The following is a 14,941-nucleotide window of genomic DNA, read 5'->3' as shown; positions in this document are numbered from 1 at the left end:
AAACACACGAAAAAATTAAAGATTCAACATCAACTATATATAGTACATAAAAATAATTTTCCGTTGAATTCATATTACATATAATATCTTAATAGTAATATAAATAGATTAAAAGAGTTACTCCATTACGAAACACTAGAAATATGGCAAAATACAACAAAAGTAAGTAAGTGTTACAAAACAAAACGTACAAATGCACAAAGCCTAATTAGCCTATACGTTCAGAGTGTAGAAAAGGGCAAAACCCTGAACCCTAAATTGTCTCTCTGCCTTTTTGTATACTATATGTTCAAAGTGTAGAAAAGGTGATTTTGGTGTTGGATTTGGGCGAAGAGTGTTAAGGTTTCGTTTGCTTCTGCTGGTATTGTTTTCCTTGTTATTATTGCCTATCTTATCAGCATCTTGTCTATACCTATTAACATCCCTGCTTCCCTTCGTTGAGTTTTAGGCTGTGCATATGTTTGTTATTCTTTACCGATATTCATAACGGATTTAGATTATGATTCACATATACTGATAATTAAGCGCTTGGTATTTGTTACTATGAGTTGTCTCCATTTTTGAGTGACTGTTTGGTGGAAAACGTGTTATTTATATTTAGGGTAATTGGAGTCACAGTTACTTCTTCAAAGTAACCGTAATTTATTGTTTCTTTCTTTCGAACGGTAATAGGAGTGCAGCAATAATTTACACCATGCCTTTAGAATACTCGCATCGCAGCCGGATATTCATTGTGATGGACCGTCGCTAATTTGGAAAGAGTTTAATTTCTGTACAATGACGTATAATCTTTACTCCCTTTTTCATACTGCTTTGAAATGTTTCACTTAAGCCAAGGGTATATCGGAAACAACCTCTCTATCTCTACGAGGTAGGGGTAAGGTCTGCGTACTCCCCACACCCCACCTGTGGGATTACACTGGGTATGTTGTTGTTGTTGTTGTCGACGTATAATCTTTACACTATCAAGTTAAGATGATCAACTATCTTTAGTAATTCTCATTTTGGGCACCTTAAAATGTAGTAAATGATTTGTTATATTGCTAAATTTATACACAAATAGTGTAAACTAGATGAATCTAGTTTAAAATTTATGGGTTCACAAATTCAATAGCTTTTGACTCGAAATCTATATATGTATTTAAAGGTCAATTAAGTAAGTAGAAATTCCCCGCAAGGATGGCTCAGGTGGTTGAGCATGGGGCTTCCATAGTGGAGGTCTCAGGTTCGAAACCCCCTGCCTACGACATCGGGGGATTTGCCTTCTGGGTTGAACTCATCGCACGGGGCTTGTCTAGTGCGGGTTATCTCTCTTGTGTGGTTTGCTGGCTATTGCACAAGGGTAGCGGCTGCGGATTCCCTTGTCATTAAAAAAAAAGTACAAATAACAAATTTAAATCTAATAAATCACAGGATTTATGATAAACTTTTGAATTCGTATCCATAATATTCAAATCTTTGACCTGCTTATTAGATTCTTATTACAGGAAATAACTCCCATTTCCCCCCACTGCAGAGCTGCTATAGCAATACCATCAATATCAATGGCGGAGGTGAAAATCTCAGAGATGCGGGACCTAACCCGAATAGAACGCATAGGGGCACACTCCCATATCAGAGGTCTAGGCCTTGATTCTGCACTCGAACCCCGCCTAAGCTCTGAAGGCATGGTGGGCCAAACTTCGGCTCGAAAAGCTGCCGGTGTCATTGTTAAGATGGTTCAAGAAGGTAAAATCGCGGGTCGTGCAGTTCTCCTCGCTGGTCAACCAGGGACTGGCAAGACTGCCATAGCTATGGGCATGGCTAAATCCTTAGGCCAAGAAACCCCTTTCGCTATGCTCGCTGGAAGCGAACTTTATTCCCTTGAGATGTCGAAAACTGAAGCTTTAATGCAGGCTTTTCGTAAAGCAATTGGTGTGCGAATTAAAGAAGAGTCTGAAGTTATTGAAGGTGAAGTTGTGGAAGTTCAAATTGATCGCCCCACAGTAGCTGGAGCTGCATCTAAAACGGGGAAATTGACGTTGAAGACGACTGATATGGAGACGGTTTATGACTTGGGAGCGAAGATGATTGAGGGTTTAGGGAAGGAGAAAGTTCAGAGTGGGGATGTTATTGCTATTGATAAGGCTTCTGGGAAGATTACAAAACTGGGGAGGTCGTTTTCAAGGTCGAGGGACTATGATGCCATGGGACCCCAGACTAAGTTTGTACAATGTCCTGAAGGGGAGCTGCAGAAGCGCAAGGAGATTGTACATTGTGTTACCCTTCATGAAATTGATGTCATAAATAGCAGGTATTTGCAACTACTAATTTTTCCATTTTAGTTTGTTTATAGAAAGAAACATCTTGATTTAGTTCGTTTTCTATTACTTTGTGGGTTGTTGTGTCTCTTTTGTAAGTAAAAGGTGCTTTAGGTGCTATTTATCTTGCTGATTAGAATAGATTATAGGTTAATGAGAGCCATTGAGGAAAGTTATTGGAATTTAACGGGGCTTATGGAGCAGAATAGATATTGAGGATTCATATGTTGACCGCAACTAGTTCAGAATTATTTTTTTGTTGTATTCTACTGGCATGGAGAGAATCCACATATTTGAGTTAGTTCTTATTAGTTTGCAGCTGTAGAAACATAATGCCTTTTCAAGATCACAATCTGACTCAATTAGGTACAATTTGGTAAGGTCGAGTCTCAACTGATTTTTTTTTTTTTTTTCGGTTATCTTTGCTCAGTTGGAACTGAAAGAGAGTGATACTGATGTGTCAAAAGGGTTGGGTATCATTTTTGGAAGAAAAACACTTGAATTTGCCAAAGAGTGGACAAAACTATTGACTATGAAAAAACCTTTTAGAAAAAGCAGCAGGTATCAAAACCCTTTTTTTTTTTTCTTTTTTTTTTTTGCATATATGTTAGGCAAGTACGGGAGTCTCGTGATAAAAAGCCTGTCTGTGATGATAGCTGAGAAACCAATTTAGATGCTATGCTGCAAAATAATAGGCAAACCTGAGTACGGCAATTTACAGAAATGGAGAAAGAGGAAGACTTGATCTCAGCTTTTAATTTTTTGAGTGAACACGTGTCTTTGATCTAAAGGGGTATTGAACAATACTGGAGCGACCAGTACTGGAGGGGTCCCATGGACAATGGACTATAACATTTGAAGAGTAGACTAATCTTGTGTGTTAAGATTGCAGAGAGACTACTTTTAATAAATTGCTTATTAGTGTCATTAGACTTAGATTCGTATCTTCCCCTTTCCGGTGCCTTTTCTCTCCTTCAATTCAAATAAGTGATGCTACTTGCCATCCATAGTCGCATGTGTTTCCTTTTGAGTGTATTTACTGAACCTATCAGTTTCAAGCGTTGTGTTTAGAGTTGCTTCTGAAAATATCTGACTTCTTAGAAGAATCTTCTTGTTTCCTACTTCACCAGATTAAATATGTTAATCAGCTCATCTCAATTTCAGGACACAGGGATTTTTAGCATTGTTTACAGGTGATACTGGTGAGATTCGTGCTGAAGTGAGAGAACAAATAAATACCAAGGTTGCAGAGTGGAGGGAGGAAGGGAAGGCAGAGATTGTGCCTGGTGTCCTCTTCATTGATGAAGTACATATGCTTGACATTGAGTGTTTCTCTTTCCTAAACCGAGCTCTGGAGAATGACATGGCACCTATATTGGTTGTTGCTACCAATAGAGGCATTACTACAATCCGGGGAACAAACTACAGATCCCCACATGGGATTCCCATTGACTTTCTTGATCGCCTGCTCATCATCTCTACACAACCTTACAAAGAGGAAGAAATTCGCAAAATCCTGGACATCAGATGCCAAGAGGAGGATGTAGAAATGTCTGAGGATGCAAAAGTTTTGTTGACCAAGATCGGGGTGAATACTTCTTTGAGATATGCCATCCACCTTATCACTTCTGCAGCATTGGCTTGCCAAAAGCGGAAAGGGAAGATTGTGGAAGTGGAAGATATTACTCGAGTCTATAATCTGTTTTATGATGTGAAGAGATCCACACAGTACTTGATGGAGTATCAGAGCCAGTACATGTTTAACGAAGTCCCAGCAGGGGAGGCTGAAGAAGATGAAACCACTGCAATGGTGTCCTGAAAGCTTCTTGACTTGGGATTCAGGAGATTGCAACCATTCCTAAATTCATTTCTTGTACAAAACCTGTGCTGGATTAACAATTATGTCTTTCTTATTTACTTTAAGAACCTAGTCTAAGTTGGTGTTTGGATATGAATTTTGTGATATTCGAAGAAAATAGTATTCTGTGTTCCTTTTTCTTGTGATTCATTTGCTTGGTTCTGAGCTTGTTGGTTGGTACGTGATGGATTTTTTAGTGTTTCTGCGATGGCAGGAAGAGGGTTGGAGAAGAAACTTCTTGTTGTGGCCGGAGTTTCAAATCCAGTAAGGTCCAAGGGGTAAAGGACCAACTTGATACTCTCATATTGTTTAAGTAAATTAAAACTAGTACTCCTTCCGTTTCAATTTATGTGAAACCTATTTCCTTTTTAGTCAATAAAATGAATGATCTCTTTCCTAATTTGGAAACAAATTTACTTTATGAAATGATTTACAGCCACACAAATATTCAAGACTTATTTTGAACCACAAATTTCAAAAGTCTTCACTCCTTTTTAAATGTCGTGGCCAATCAAATGGATTCACATAAATTGAAACGGAGGGAGTATAAATTAGTAAAAGAGAATAATGAAAATATAAAAATCAATTCACATTTGATGAAGTGCTTTAAGATTGAAAAGCACAATACAAGTTGAATTGAACTTGACAAACGGTAACATTCCTTTTCGTTGAGAGCGGGTAAGAGGGAAGGACTCGAATCTAGTTACAAAGTTCACGAGCAATTCCCAAACGAGAATTAGCAGTGTCAAACAAAATCCTTAGGTTCTGCTGCTGCAAATTGGCTATAACATTCAATACAGAGTTCACATTGGTTGGTGCTGCTGCCATTGCCAAACATGCCAAAGGACTTGCACTACTGTGGATCAAACTGTTCTCCATTGGCAGAACTAAATCCATCCCTGTGAAGTGCAATGTAATGGGTGGTGCCACTGCTTCAATTGTGGATGCAAAGCATGTGTCAAATGCACCCAAGGAGCTAAATGGGCCTTTCACTTGGTTCCTAAACTCATCCCTGATTGCATTGTAAATTGGCTGGACAAATCGGGTAATGACTGTACCTGAGTCAATTATGGTGCCTGCACCAGTATTCGGGTCAAAGGCTAGGAGTTCAGGAGCTATCGGAACTAGGACACGTCCTACACTTATACCGGTCAAGTTCACGTAGTACAGAGATGGTCGGTGTGGGTTCTTAAGAAGTGGGGTGGTTCTAATGCCCTTGGGTTGGCCTAATGGACCGAGTTTGAGTGATCCAGAGAAATAATAGGATTTGAAACTTGGCAAACAGTACGAGAATACACCGGAGTAGAGTGAGGCGGATTGCAAGAGTAGTGACATGGAGCCCCGCCCCAGGCCCAATAACCCTTGAGGCGGGATTGAGCTCCCAGACACAGCACTGATGCATCCAAAGGAATAGTTCGGTATAACATCAGTGCCCAGTCTAAGAACATCGCGAGACAACGTGGCATAGAATGATGAGGCTCCACCATAGGATTGGTTAAAGAAGCAAGCACCCGGTGCACTGGTGGGGCAAGATTGCCCGCGAACCTGTGTACATGCGGGTGCGGAGCAATCCATCGACCCATAGGTCGAGGACGTGTTTGGGGCAAACATGGTAGAGGAACAGCCAGTGCAGCCACTGCATGGCACCCATGCAGTGTCACTACTGGTATCCAAGACCATAAACATGAGCTGGCCCGGGGTACCAATCTTGGCCCTAACAACATAGTTACCAATGTTGAACGCTTGTTGGCCCGAAGCAATAGGGGCTGAATTGGGCTTTTGGGCCACTAAACTGGACAAGTAAGAAAGCCTTTGTGGATCTTTTGAGGCCATGTTTATAACAGTGTTTTCCCAAGAAGTAGGTTTTGGTGTGTTGAAGGGTGAACATTTTCCATAAATGGGAATGACTGAAAGTTCTTCATTATTACTACTAGATGCACATGAATCAAAAGCTGAAGCTTTTGTTGTTGAAAGAAGAGTAATGAAGAGGAACGTAGCAATGGCCAAAGCCATGGTTTTTTTTCTTATCTTAACAGGATTGGCTTAGCCACAACCCTGGAGAGGATAAGAACTTTGATGAGGATACATGTCAAACAAGAAAGAGACAAGTATATATAGAAAGACACCCCAAGCCCCTTCTCCCCTCACCCCATGCAGCTGCTCTGGAGTGAGTTGGCGTGTTGTAAGCAGACGCAAATTCAGAATTTAGAGTAAGCATTCATAATTATGCGAGTGATTTTATTATATATATACATGTATATACCGTTTTGTATATGTATACATAGTGGCGACTTCAGAATTTTGAGTAAGCAGGTTAGGAATGAGAGTGAATTTATTATATGTATGCATTTTATTTTATTTTTGCATTTGCACACCATTTTATTTTATTTTTGCCTTTGCATACGTATTTCGAGTCAAAAGCAATGAATTCAGTTGAACATACATAATTCGCCCTAGATCGGTTCTGGTTATTGGAAAAAGGTGTGCAATTATTGGTGAGTGTCCAACATTTAACGTGAGTTTTTGATACATATAATTTGATAATTAATATAGAGAAGGTAGCTAAGTCCCCAAAATGGAGTAAGGAGAAGTCATACATTGCTACAGAAAGTAATAGGAGAAGACAAAAATAAAGGATAATTTTTATTGGGAAGAGACGAGATTGATCAGAAAAGGTTCAGAAGAGCTGTGTCCTGCTAATAAGTTTATGCTGATACAGCAAAGCTCCAATGCTTCCAATTTATGTCGTTATTAGCCACTCTCACTTATTTTAACTCTAAATTGTCATTAATGTCCAGCTTGTCAATAAAATATAATAAAACCATGGCCCATACACACTTTCTCTAATTTACCACACTTGGTATTTTTTGTTTTCTTAATTCAAACAGAACAAAATTAACTTTCATTTGAGAGAGAATATATAATTACGACGGTGATTATTAACCTCTCAAAGTAGAGACTTATTAAGAGAGGAATTGCCACGGAAGAGTGTGGTAGGATGCAGATGAGATACTAGACAGAAAGTTACGAGCTCGATAAAACTCAATAGCTTTAGTTAAAATCATTTATTTGTGTTAAGAAATTCCACTAGATATGTATAAATAATTTATTCAGAATCTAATAATCAGTATTTTGTGGAATTCAAAATTCATAAACTCAAAATTCTTAATTCGTCTCTGGCAGGATGGTTGAAAATCTATCCACACTTAGCTTGAGGTCTTGATTCACGCTCTAAAATTTTAGAATCTCTTGGTAAGAAATGATTTACCGATTAGAAGTTTATCCGACACGAATCTAAATTAATCGTATCAGTAAATTTCAAATGCGGAATGCCTAGAAAATCTAAGAGAGGTATTGATATTTTGGGTGTGGAAATGTAAATAGTAGAGGCTCGTGAAGCTTAGTTGGGCCACAAGTAGTGTTTTTTGTCCATAAGCAAAAAAAAGAAGCACGAGATGCGGTCGGTCACGGGGATGCATATGCCACTAATGTGCAATTTGCAGTACACATTTAGTAGTTCGAACCTAATGTTTCCTCGGAAGACCTTTGTTTCTCCCTTAATTAGCTAATAATGTCATTAATTAACAAGTCATTCAATCAAATCTGCTCATTTAGATCTCTTGATCCTTTTAGTTCCATATATAGTACTAAGAAACTGATACTATTCATTAGTTAAGTAAACATGTCACATGCATCCTACGTAAAGCTAAACTGGCAATTGAGATCTAAAATAAGCAATAGTAATAGCGGGGGCTAGCTAACTTTTTGTCCTACAATTGAAATGTCCTGGAGTTTCATTTGTTAAAGTTGAAACTTTGTGAGTTTCCCGAATAAACAAGTGTTTCGTTTTTTTGAGGACACTTTTTTCTTTTCATTGTTCCTAAATGTTTATAATTACATGAAGTGACCAGAAGAAATTAAGATTTAAGAACCTAAAATATTCCTAGTCTCCAATTGTGACTAAAGTAGTAAATAACTCCTCATGTAGCCCAATACTATCAATTTTTACTAGAAGTAACAAATAAGGATTATGGTGGAATGAATAGGATCCCTCTATCCTTAACCAAGTCTGATTCCAAGCCTTGAGTGTGACAAATTCCTATTAATGAGTGCTTCTCTATCAATTTTACCCGCTCTTTAAACGTTTGGTCCAATATTACCCTGACGTTAGGAAAAGGTATCATTTTTGCCCTTGATCCTTAATGGAGCTCCAACCTGAAGGTAGTCTGAAACATAATGCAACGTTGTGGGATAAATTGAGACCTTTTTTCCTCGAAGAATTTGAACACGTGAAGTCCACCCATTTCATACTGAAAATGAAAAGATCAAATACAAGATGATTTTTGCTAACAATAAACATATGAATGGATCAAGAGTGTAAGCATCGAAAAGATTCTTCTTTTGGAGAATGACATTGATGGAGACTCGCACAAAGGGGAAACAAAGGCCAAAAACTCAAAACAAATCAGCCTTCTGTAATTTCAAACTCTTTTTCACTGATTAGGAGCTTAGCAAGGATCCACTGTGCTCACGAGCCCTTCTATTCATTTTCAACATTAACGTTTGGTCCAATATAGCCCTCACGTTAGGAAAAGGTATCATTTTTGCCCTTGATCCCTAATGGAGCTCCAACCTGAAGGTAGTATGAACCATAATACAACGTTGTGAGATAAATTTAGACCTTTTTTTCTCGAAAAATTTGAACACGTGAAGTCCACCCATTCCACACTGAAAATGAAATCAAATACAAGACGATTTTTGCTAACAATAAAGATATTAACGGATCAAGAGTGTAAGCATCGAAAGACTCTTCTTTTGGAGAATGACATTGATGGAGACTCGCACAAATGGGAAACAAAGGCCAAAAACTCAAAACAAATCAGCCTTCTGTAATTTCAAACTCTTTTTCACTGATTAGGAGCTTAGCAAGGATCCACTGTGTTCACAGCCCTTCTATTCATTTTCAACATTAAACCAAAAGTACACATTCACGGTCCCAATAATATGTGGACTGCCAGTTGAAGGCCAGAAAGGACCACCACACTCAAGACTTTTTAACAAAAAGCATGTCAGTTTCTCTTGGCTTCATCGGGTCATCTTCAATAAAATTTCTGGATAAACGATGCAGACTTTCAAGAATCCAATGAACAATGAATATAGAAACTAGTAATTGTTAAGACACTTTAGTGTAATTACAATAAAATGCGAGCTCCATTTTTTCAATACATTACACGATAACATTCAATAATCATCCTTGAAACTCTTCAAATCTTCACTGATGACGGTAATTAAATAGTTCTTGCACTCTCACATGATGTAAATCTGCATAGGGCAAACAGCACATGTGGAAATACACAAGCCAAGATCCACCTCTAAAAATAAATGCTATAACACACGTGATTTACAGCATAGAGACAGCCAGTTCAAGCTTATTCCAGTTTACAGACTACAAACTTGATTGAGCAAACAGATTCCATGCATCTCACAAGCAGCCCATTGCTACGGCTCAAGGCTGATCATCCAAAGAAGATGGAATGTGCGAACCTATGCAACGACCAATACACCATCAGCATTGTCAATTTTGCAAGTTACGAAAAACGGAGATAAATAGGAAGCCGAAAAGATAAGGGCAATCGACATTTCGCAACAAATCACCTATATTCTAAAAGCATAGTCAGTCCCAAGTTCGGATAAATGAGAGTTGAAGTAGATTGATGACTAGAGTTAAAACAGCCTAATTATAATGAATCCCCACAGTATGAGCTCATTTCAATGTACTCCCCTACGCACCTGATACATTGACAATCAGATGTACAGGTAACAGGTAAGAGGTTCCAACACATTGTGCAAGAGTACAACTACTATGCCTCAATCCCTAACAAGTTGGGGTATATTGCTGCATGAATGATGGGGGGAATAAGCGAGGAGTTTCACAACACAGAAAAATGAAATTAGTCTTATTATATTGACACAGAGTTCTGGTACTAGATATGAAAACCGCATCTTCTAATGAAGGTAAAGAAGCTTGTCGCGAAGAGAATCGAATTTGCATAAGTAGCTGGAATATGAGCTTGTCAACAAAAAGGCGGCATCTTCTTAAGCTGATGAAGGTAAAGAAGCTTGTCGCGAAGAGAATCGAATTTGCATAGGTAGCTGGAATATGAGCTTGTCAACAGAAAGTCGGCAAACTTAGTGAATACCTTAAAGAGAAGGAGAGTTGATATTGCATGTCTACAAAGGACCAAGAGGACAGAGAAAAGGACTAGAGAGTGCAGCAACACCTATTATAAATTGTCATATCGTGCAATATCATAGCTTTAGGAGTTAATGATAAAGCAGAGATTCTAGCACTGTGAAAAGGGACAGACAGGAAAATTTACTTGTTAAAATTGGTTTATTAACAACATACAAGAAGACTCTTTATATAAGTATTGAACTTTATGAAATAAGTAAAGTCTCCCAATTCTTGAAATTCTAATATTAAGGAGTGCTGACAGTATTTATTTCACATAGTGTTAAAAGGGAAAGAAGGGGGAAACGGTAAACAAGAAGAAATAGCAAACATACCTAGAAAACCGCATCAAGAATGATCCTTAACAATAATAACAGGGCATGGTGCATGGTTTGAGCAATAGTTGCTTACACTCCCCAGAAACATCCTGTTTAAAATTGAAATTAGTCAATTACATGTCTCTGTAGAAAAAATAATCACGTATGATAGAATAACCATATAATCTAGTGAAACTACTTGTAGAATTCATACTGGCAATAAACAGCATGATTTAAACCAAATTAAAGATCCATATCCATCAGTTACAGACGATATGTTAATGGTAAAAGGTAAGATTTAGCAAATAAGTATAAATGATTATGAAGCCAGAGGTAAAGTGCCCTTTTCTGGAGCAGGTAGAACAGAAAATGACTTGCTTCACTCCACAAGTGCTCCTATTAATCTTTGATTCATTTAATTGTACGTAGAATCTATTTTGTCTACGAAGTGAATAGTAAAGCCTTCGGACTAGTATAAAAAGCTTTCCTATATCCCTGTTTACCTTACATGTCATCCCCAATCAATGACACGTACCTAAAAACAGCACTGCACATTAAGATTCATTTTTTATCATCAATACTCCATCATTTAAGATGCCTAATTAAGTTAAAGTATCAAAAAAGTACTAATAGAGCAACTACTCATCAGTTTTAAATAAAAGCTACCACTTAAAGTAATTGCCTCCTGATGGCATCATCCATCCACAAGAAAGTAATGCATATTAACAGCCCTATGCCTGGATAAGAGGGAGGTGCAAATCTTAAACTGTATAAAAGACTTTTTAGGACCATAACCAATTCGAAAAGTGGATACAAAAGGAAAATTACACCAGTAAGAGATAGGTAGATGAGCAGGGTATGAAGGAACACTACTTGTATTTTTCAAACCTGTTTTGAAAAACGCTTTTCTTGAGCCAAGGATCTATGGAAACAACCTCTCTAACCCACAAAGGTAGGGGTAAGGTCTGTGTACACCCCACCATCCCCAGACCCCACTTATGGGATCACACTGGGTATGTTGTTGTTGTTGCTGTTGTAGTAAATTCATTACTTAAGTAATGAAATCGCATGGAGATTACCGAAGGATACCGTAAAATAAGGGTTTCAACTCTATCTACTATCTGTTTTAGCTGTACAAGCTTATATCAAATTGTCACTTTTTTGTCATCAAGTGTCTATTGCACTACTTCGAGTTGTTGGCAACTCTTCATCAATCAATTTATTAATTAGCTACACCTCAATCTCAAACTAGTTGGGCTCAGTTGTATGAATCCTTGTAACCTTTTGTATTAATTGGGTTCATTTCGTTCCAATGCTAAATAATTTGACTTTCAAAGCAAATTAGGGGTTCTTCAAAATTAGAGGTTCTCCAAATCTCAGACTTATCCATATATTGATATACATGTCCCCGATCATTCTAAAAGAACACCTGGGAAAACAACAAATTTAATGTAAGTATAACAAAGACCAGAAATCCCAACTAGATGGTAGCTATTCATCATGTACTAGAATAGTTATAGTTCGTTGTTGCATTCTTTAAATATTCTTTCCTTTGTGATTCGGTGGGGAAGAGGTGTATAGGTAAATTACTCTAGAGATTAACATATTAGTTTTAGAGATACATCACCTCACCAAAATTTATCCTTTTCTAATTTGCAATTTGCTTGAATCCTCAAATGATCTTTTTCCGAGACAAGTTATACTGGCTCCCCGCAACAAAGAAAGAGATGCCTTTGGAATGAATATTTAACCTGATTATGTTCTTTTTCTCACTCTTCAATGAAGAATAAAAGCAAGCAAAGCTAATGCTTGGTAAGTAACATATATGCCTTAAAGTTTTAGGGAAAATTAGCTAGTTGAATCATGTGAGCATTCTCATAGAAGATCAGGCCATCAGTTATCCACAATATTCATAGGTGGCTTTGCTGAATAAAGTGGTTGAGATCCTAAACTACGTCCACTTCGGGGATTCCCAAAATAACTTGTCCACAAGACTGTTATGTAATGTTAAAAACAAATCATTTACAGCGGACCCCAACAAACCTCATGCTCACTACATGCTGAATGCAAACCATCTACACATGCCTTAGGCAAAGAGTATGATCTAGTCAGAGGAAATCAACAATAGCAACATCTCTCAGGTTGAGAATTTGTACCTTTTAATGGGACCAAAAGCACGAGAACCCATCACTAGCAAATCAGCATGCATTTCTTCAACAGCATCACAAATTTTCTCCTTTGGATCCCCAATAACTACTTGGGTCTTAACATTTGCCTGATTCAGAAAGAATCTTTCCCCATCAATTAAGATAGAAAGATAGAACACCAGTCATGATTTTTGCGATGCCATATTAGGCTTCTGCATTGCTTTCTAATATCTTTTAGCATTTCTCAGTGACTGAATTTCAAGAAATCACATCAGAGGGTACAAATTGAAGACATATTAAGCAAAACATCAATGTCAGTGCAGCAAAAAGGATGCCATAATGCTCATATTGCTAAAGCAGGAAAGGTAAAGAAAACATAAAGTATATCAGATGCACCAATCGACACCAAGATTACTAATCCCTTCTGTTACAATTTAAATTGCACTCTTTTTATTTTGGGAAGTCACCCTATTTCTGATACCAGTGCCTTCCCATACAAATTTCATAATTTCTAATATAGTTCAAGTTGGTTAAACTACTCAAATTCAAGCTTTGATGATATATTCCTCTAGCAAAAATACCTGCTCAACAATTACTTGATATTTTCTTCCCGTATTCCTACCAAAAAATTTAAGTCTAATTAACACATTAAATTTCATGTCTAATAAAAAACTATCATATAAAATGAGACGAAGGGAGCATGTAACCTCAAGATAACATTCATATATAGCAAATGGGAAGTGAGAAGCTCACATTTTTCTTAGCGCAAATCTCAAGAGCATGGTGAAAAATAGCCTGTGTGATCCGCTTTTGATGTGCCTCAATCGCAGCAGTAAACGCAGGCACCTCAACATTACCTGCCAATATCCTTAATTTAGTACTCCTAATTAACAACAAATGCAAACTCCAAACAATCAATCAACTAGGCCTTATTCCCAAACTAGTCGGGTCGACTATATACATCCTCTATGTCCATTCCATTATTAAAAAGATACCCATCAAGCAAAATGAAGGGTTGATTTCTCATATGATCACTCAACTAACAGTTATTATTCCAAAAAGTCGCCTTTGCTTCTTGATTCCATTTCCTTCAACAAAGGAAGCGACTTCCTCATACAATAACAACTACCCCCTCCGTGCAATCTACGTGACACTCTTTCTTTTGTAGTCAGGACACCTTTCTATATTTAGTATGGATTCAACTTTATGAAATGATTTCGAACCACACAAATTTCTATAATTGGTTTTAGACCCAAAAATCCTTAAACTTGGTGCTCAGTCAAACACCCTCGTATAAAAACACGATCTGAGAAATAAAGTGGCAGAATGAATGAAAACAGGAAGATAATAAGAAATTGGACTTAACTGGGGCCACCAAAAGGGATAGCACTGGGATTAATACCAGCAGCAATGGACGGTGGAGATTGAACATGGAGGATAACAAAGGAAGCTTGTGGTTCTTGAGAATCAGGATCATGGGGTTTGAGTTTGATGTTATCAAGAGCCCATTTCAAAGCATTCATACTCTCTTCATTGCCATCAACCGACACGATCACACACTTCAACTTTCCCGTCATACTTGTTCTTTTATGACTCGATTTTACTTTGACACAATTTCTTATTTGTATTATCAACAAATGAAACCCACTGTATTGATTGATTGACTTTGTTGTTAGTTTTTACCTGCAAGTTTCAACAAGTCACCATTTTCAACTCTTTCCTTGCAGCAAGATTTTTATTTTTTTAATTTTTGTGTGACTGAAGAAGATAATATAATAAATTCGTCCTACTACTTGGACATGCGATTTTATCTCAATCACAAGATGAAATCAGCTTATGGACATGTAATTTTATCTCTCATTTCATCTTATGACATAAAATTTCAAATCATTCAAAAATATATAATTTGGGATTTAAAATCATGATTTCAAAAAATATAAATATAAAATTTGACCTATACGTTTCTATTTTGTAAAAAAGACTCATAAGTTGGTAGATATTTTTACCAATCATAAGTTGGTAGATATATTGGTCGTACCATGTGGGAGGATTATATTAAAGAGTAATTACATTACTATTCATATTAA

At 37.3% G+C, this 14,941-nt stretch overlaps 3 protein-coding genes across 4 annotated transcripts; 1 reads left to right on the top strand and 2 right to left on the bottom strand.

Annotated features, from left to right (window-relative positions):
• Positions 1–209: 209 nt before the first annotated feature.
• Positions 210–4,291, top strand: LOC132033631 (uncharacterized). Of its 2 annotated transcripts, XM_059423653.1 has the most exons (3): positions 210–361; positions 1,517–2,293; positions 3,465–4,291. In XM_059423653.1, exons 2-3 carry the CDS (start codon positions 1,545–1,547, stop codon positions 4,117–4,119), a joined length of 1,404 nt encoding a protein of 467 aa, XP_059279636.1. In that variant the 5' UTR covers positions 210–361; positions 1,517–1,544; the 3' UTR covers positions 4,120–4,291. The 2 variants fall into 2 exon arrangements, with proteins under 2 accessions (XP_059279636.1, XP_059279637.1); XM_059423654.1 differs by lacking the exon at positions 210–361 and having other exon boundaries at positions 1,488–2,293.
• Positions 4,292–4,723: 432 nt separating this feature from the next.
• On the bottom strand, positions 4,724–6,265 carry LOC132033632 (aspartyl protease AED3-like). Its single transcript, XM_059423655.1, has one exon. It carries the CDS (start codon positions 6,169–6,171, stop codon positions 4,858–4,860), a length of 1,314 nt encoding a protein of 437 aa, XP_059279638.1. The 5' UTR covers positions 6,172–6,265; the 3' UTR covers positions 4,724–4,857.
• Positions 6,266–9,288: 3,023 nt separating this feature from the next.
• LOC132033630 (universal stress protein PHOS34) lies at positions 9,289–14,595 on the bottom strand. Its single transcript, XM_059423652.1, has 5 exons — positions 14,221–14,595; positions 13,608–13,711; positions 12,864–12,982; positions 10,726–10,817; positions 9,289–9,702 (listed from the first exon to the last, which is right to left on the bottom strand). Exons 1-4 carry the CDS (start codon positions 14,429–14,431, stop codon positions 10,739–10,741), a joined length of 513 nt encoding a protein of 170 aa, XP_059279635.1. The 5' UTR covers positions 14,432–14,595; the 3' UTR covers positions 9,289–9,702; positions 10,726–10,738.
• Positions 14,596–14,941: the final 346 nt, after the last annotated feature.

The sequence above is a fragment of the Lycium ferocissimum genome, chromosome 10 (genome assembly GCF_029784015.1).
Source record: "Lycium ferocissimum isolate CSIRO_LF1 chromosome 10, AGI_CSIRO_Lferr_CH_V1, whole genome shotgun sequence".
Classification (NCBI taxonomy): Eukaryota; Viridiplantae; Streptophyta; class Magnoliopsida; order Solanales; family Solanaceae; genus Lycium; species Lycium ferocissimum.
The sequence above is the reverse complement of the archived record's forward strand: the minus strand, read 5'-3'. Positions and strand labels throughout refer to the sequence as shown.

Coding starts and splice junctions, on each gene's coding strand:
- LOC132033631 (XM_059423653.1), top strand. CDS start 1,545: ATGGCGGAGGTGAAAATCTCAGAGATGCGGGACCTAACCCGAATAGAA. Junction 2,294..3,464: donor ATTGATGTCATAAATAGCAG/GTATTTGCAACT, acceptor TCTCAATTTCAG/GACACAGGGATTTTTAGCAT.
- LOC132033632 (XM_059423655.1), bottom strand. CDS start 6,171: ATGGCTTTGGCCATTGCTACGTTCCTCTTCATTACTCTTCTTTCAACA.
- LOC132033630 (XM_059423652.1), bottom strand. CDS start 14,431: ATGACGGGAAAGTTGAAGTGTGTGATCGTGTCGGTTGATGGCAATGAA. Junction 12,983..13,607: donor AGATTTGCGCTAAGAAAAAT/GTGAGCTTCTCA, acceptor TTTCTGAATCAG/GCAAATGTTAAGACCCAAGT. Junction 10,818..12,863: donor GCTTTTGGTCCCATTAAAAG/GTACAAATTCTC, acceptor AATTTTAAACAG/GATGTTTCTGGGGAGTGTAA.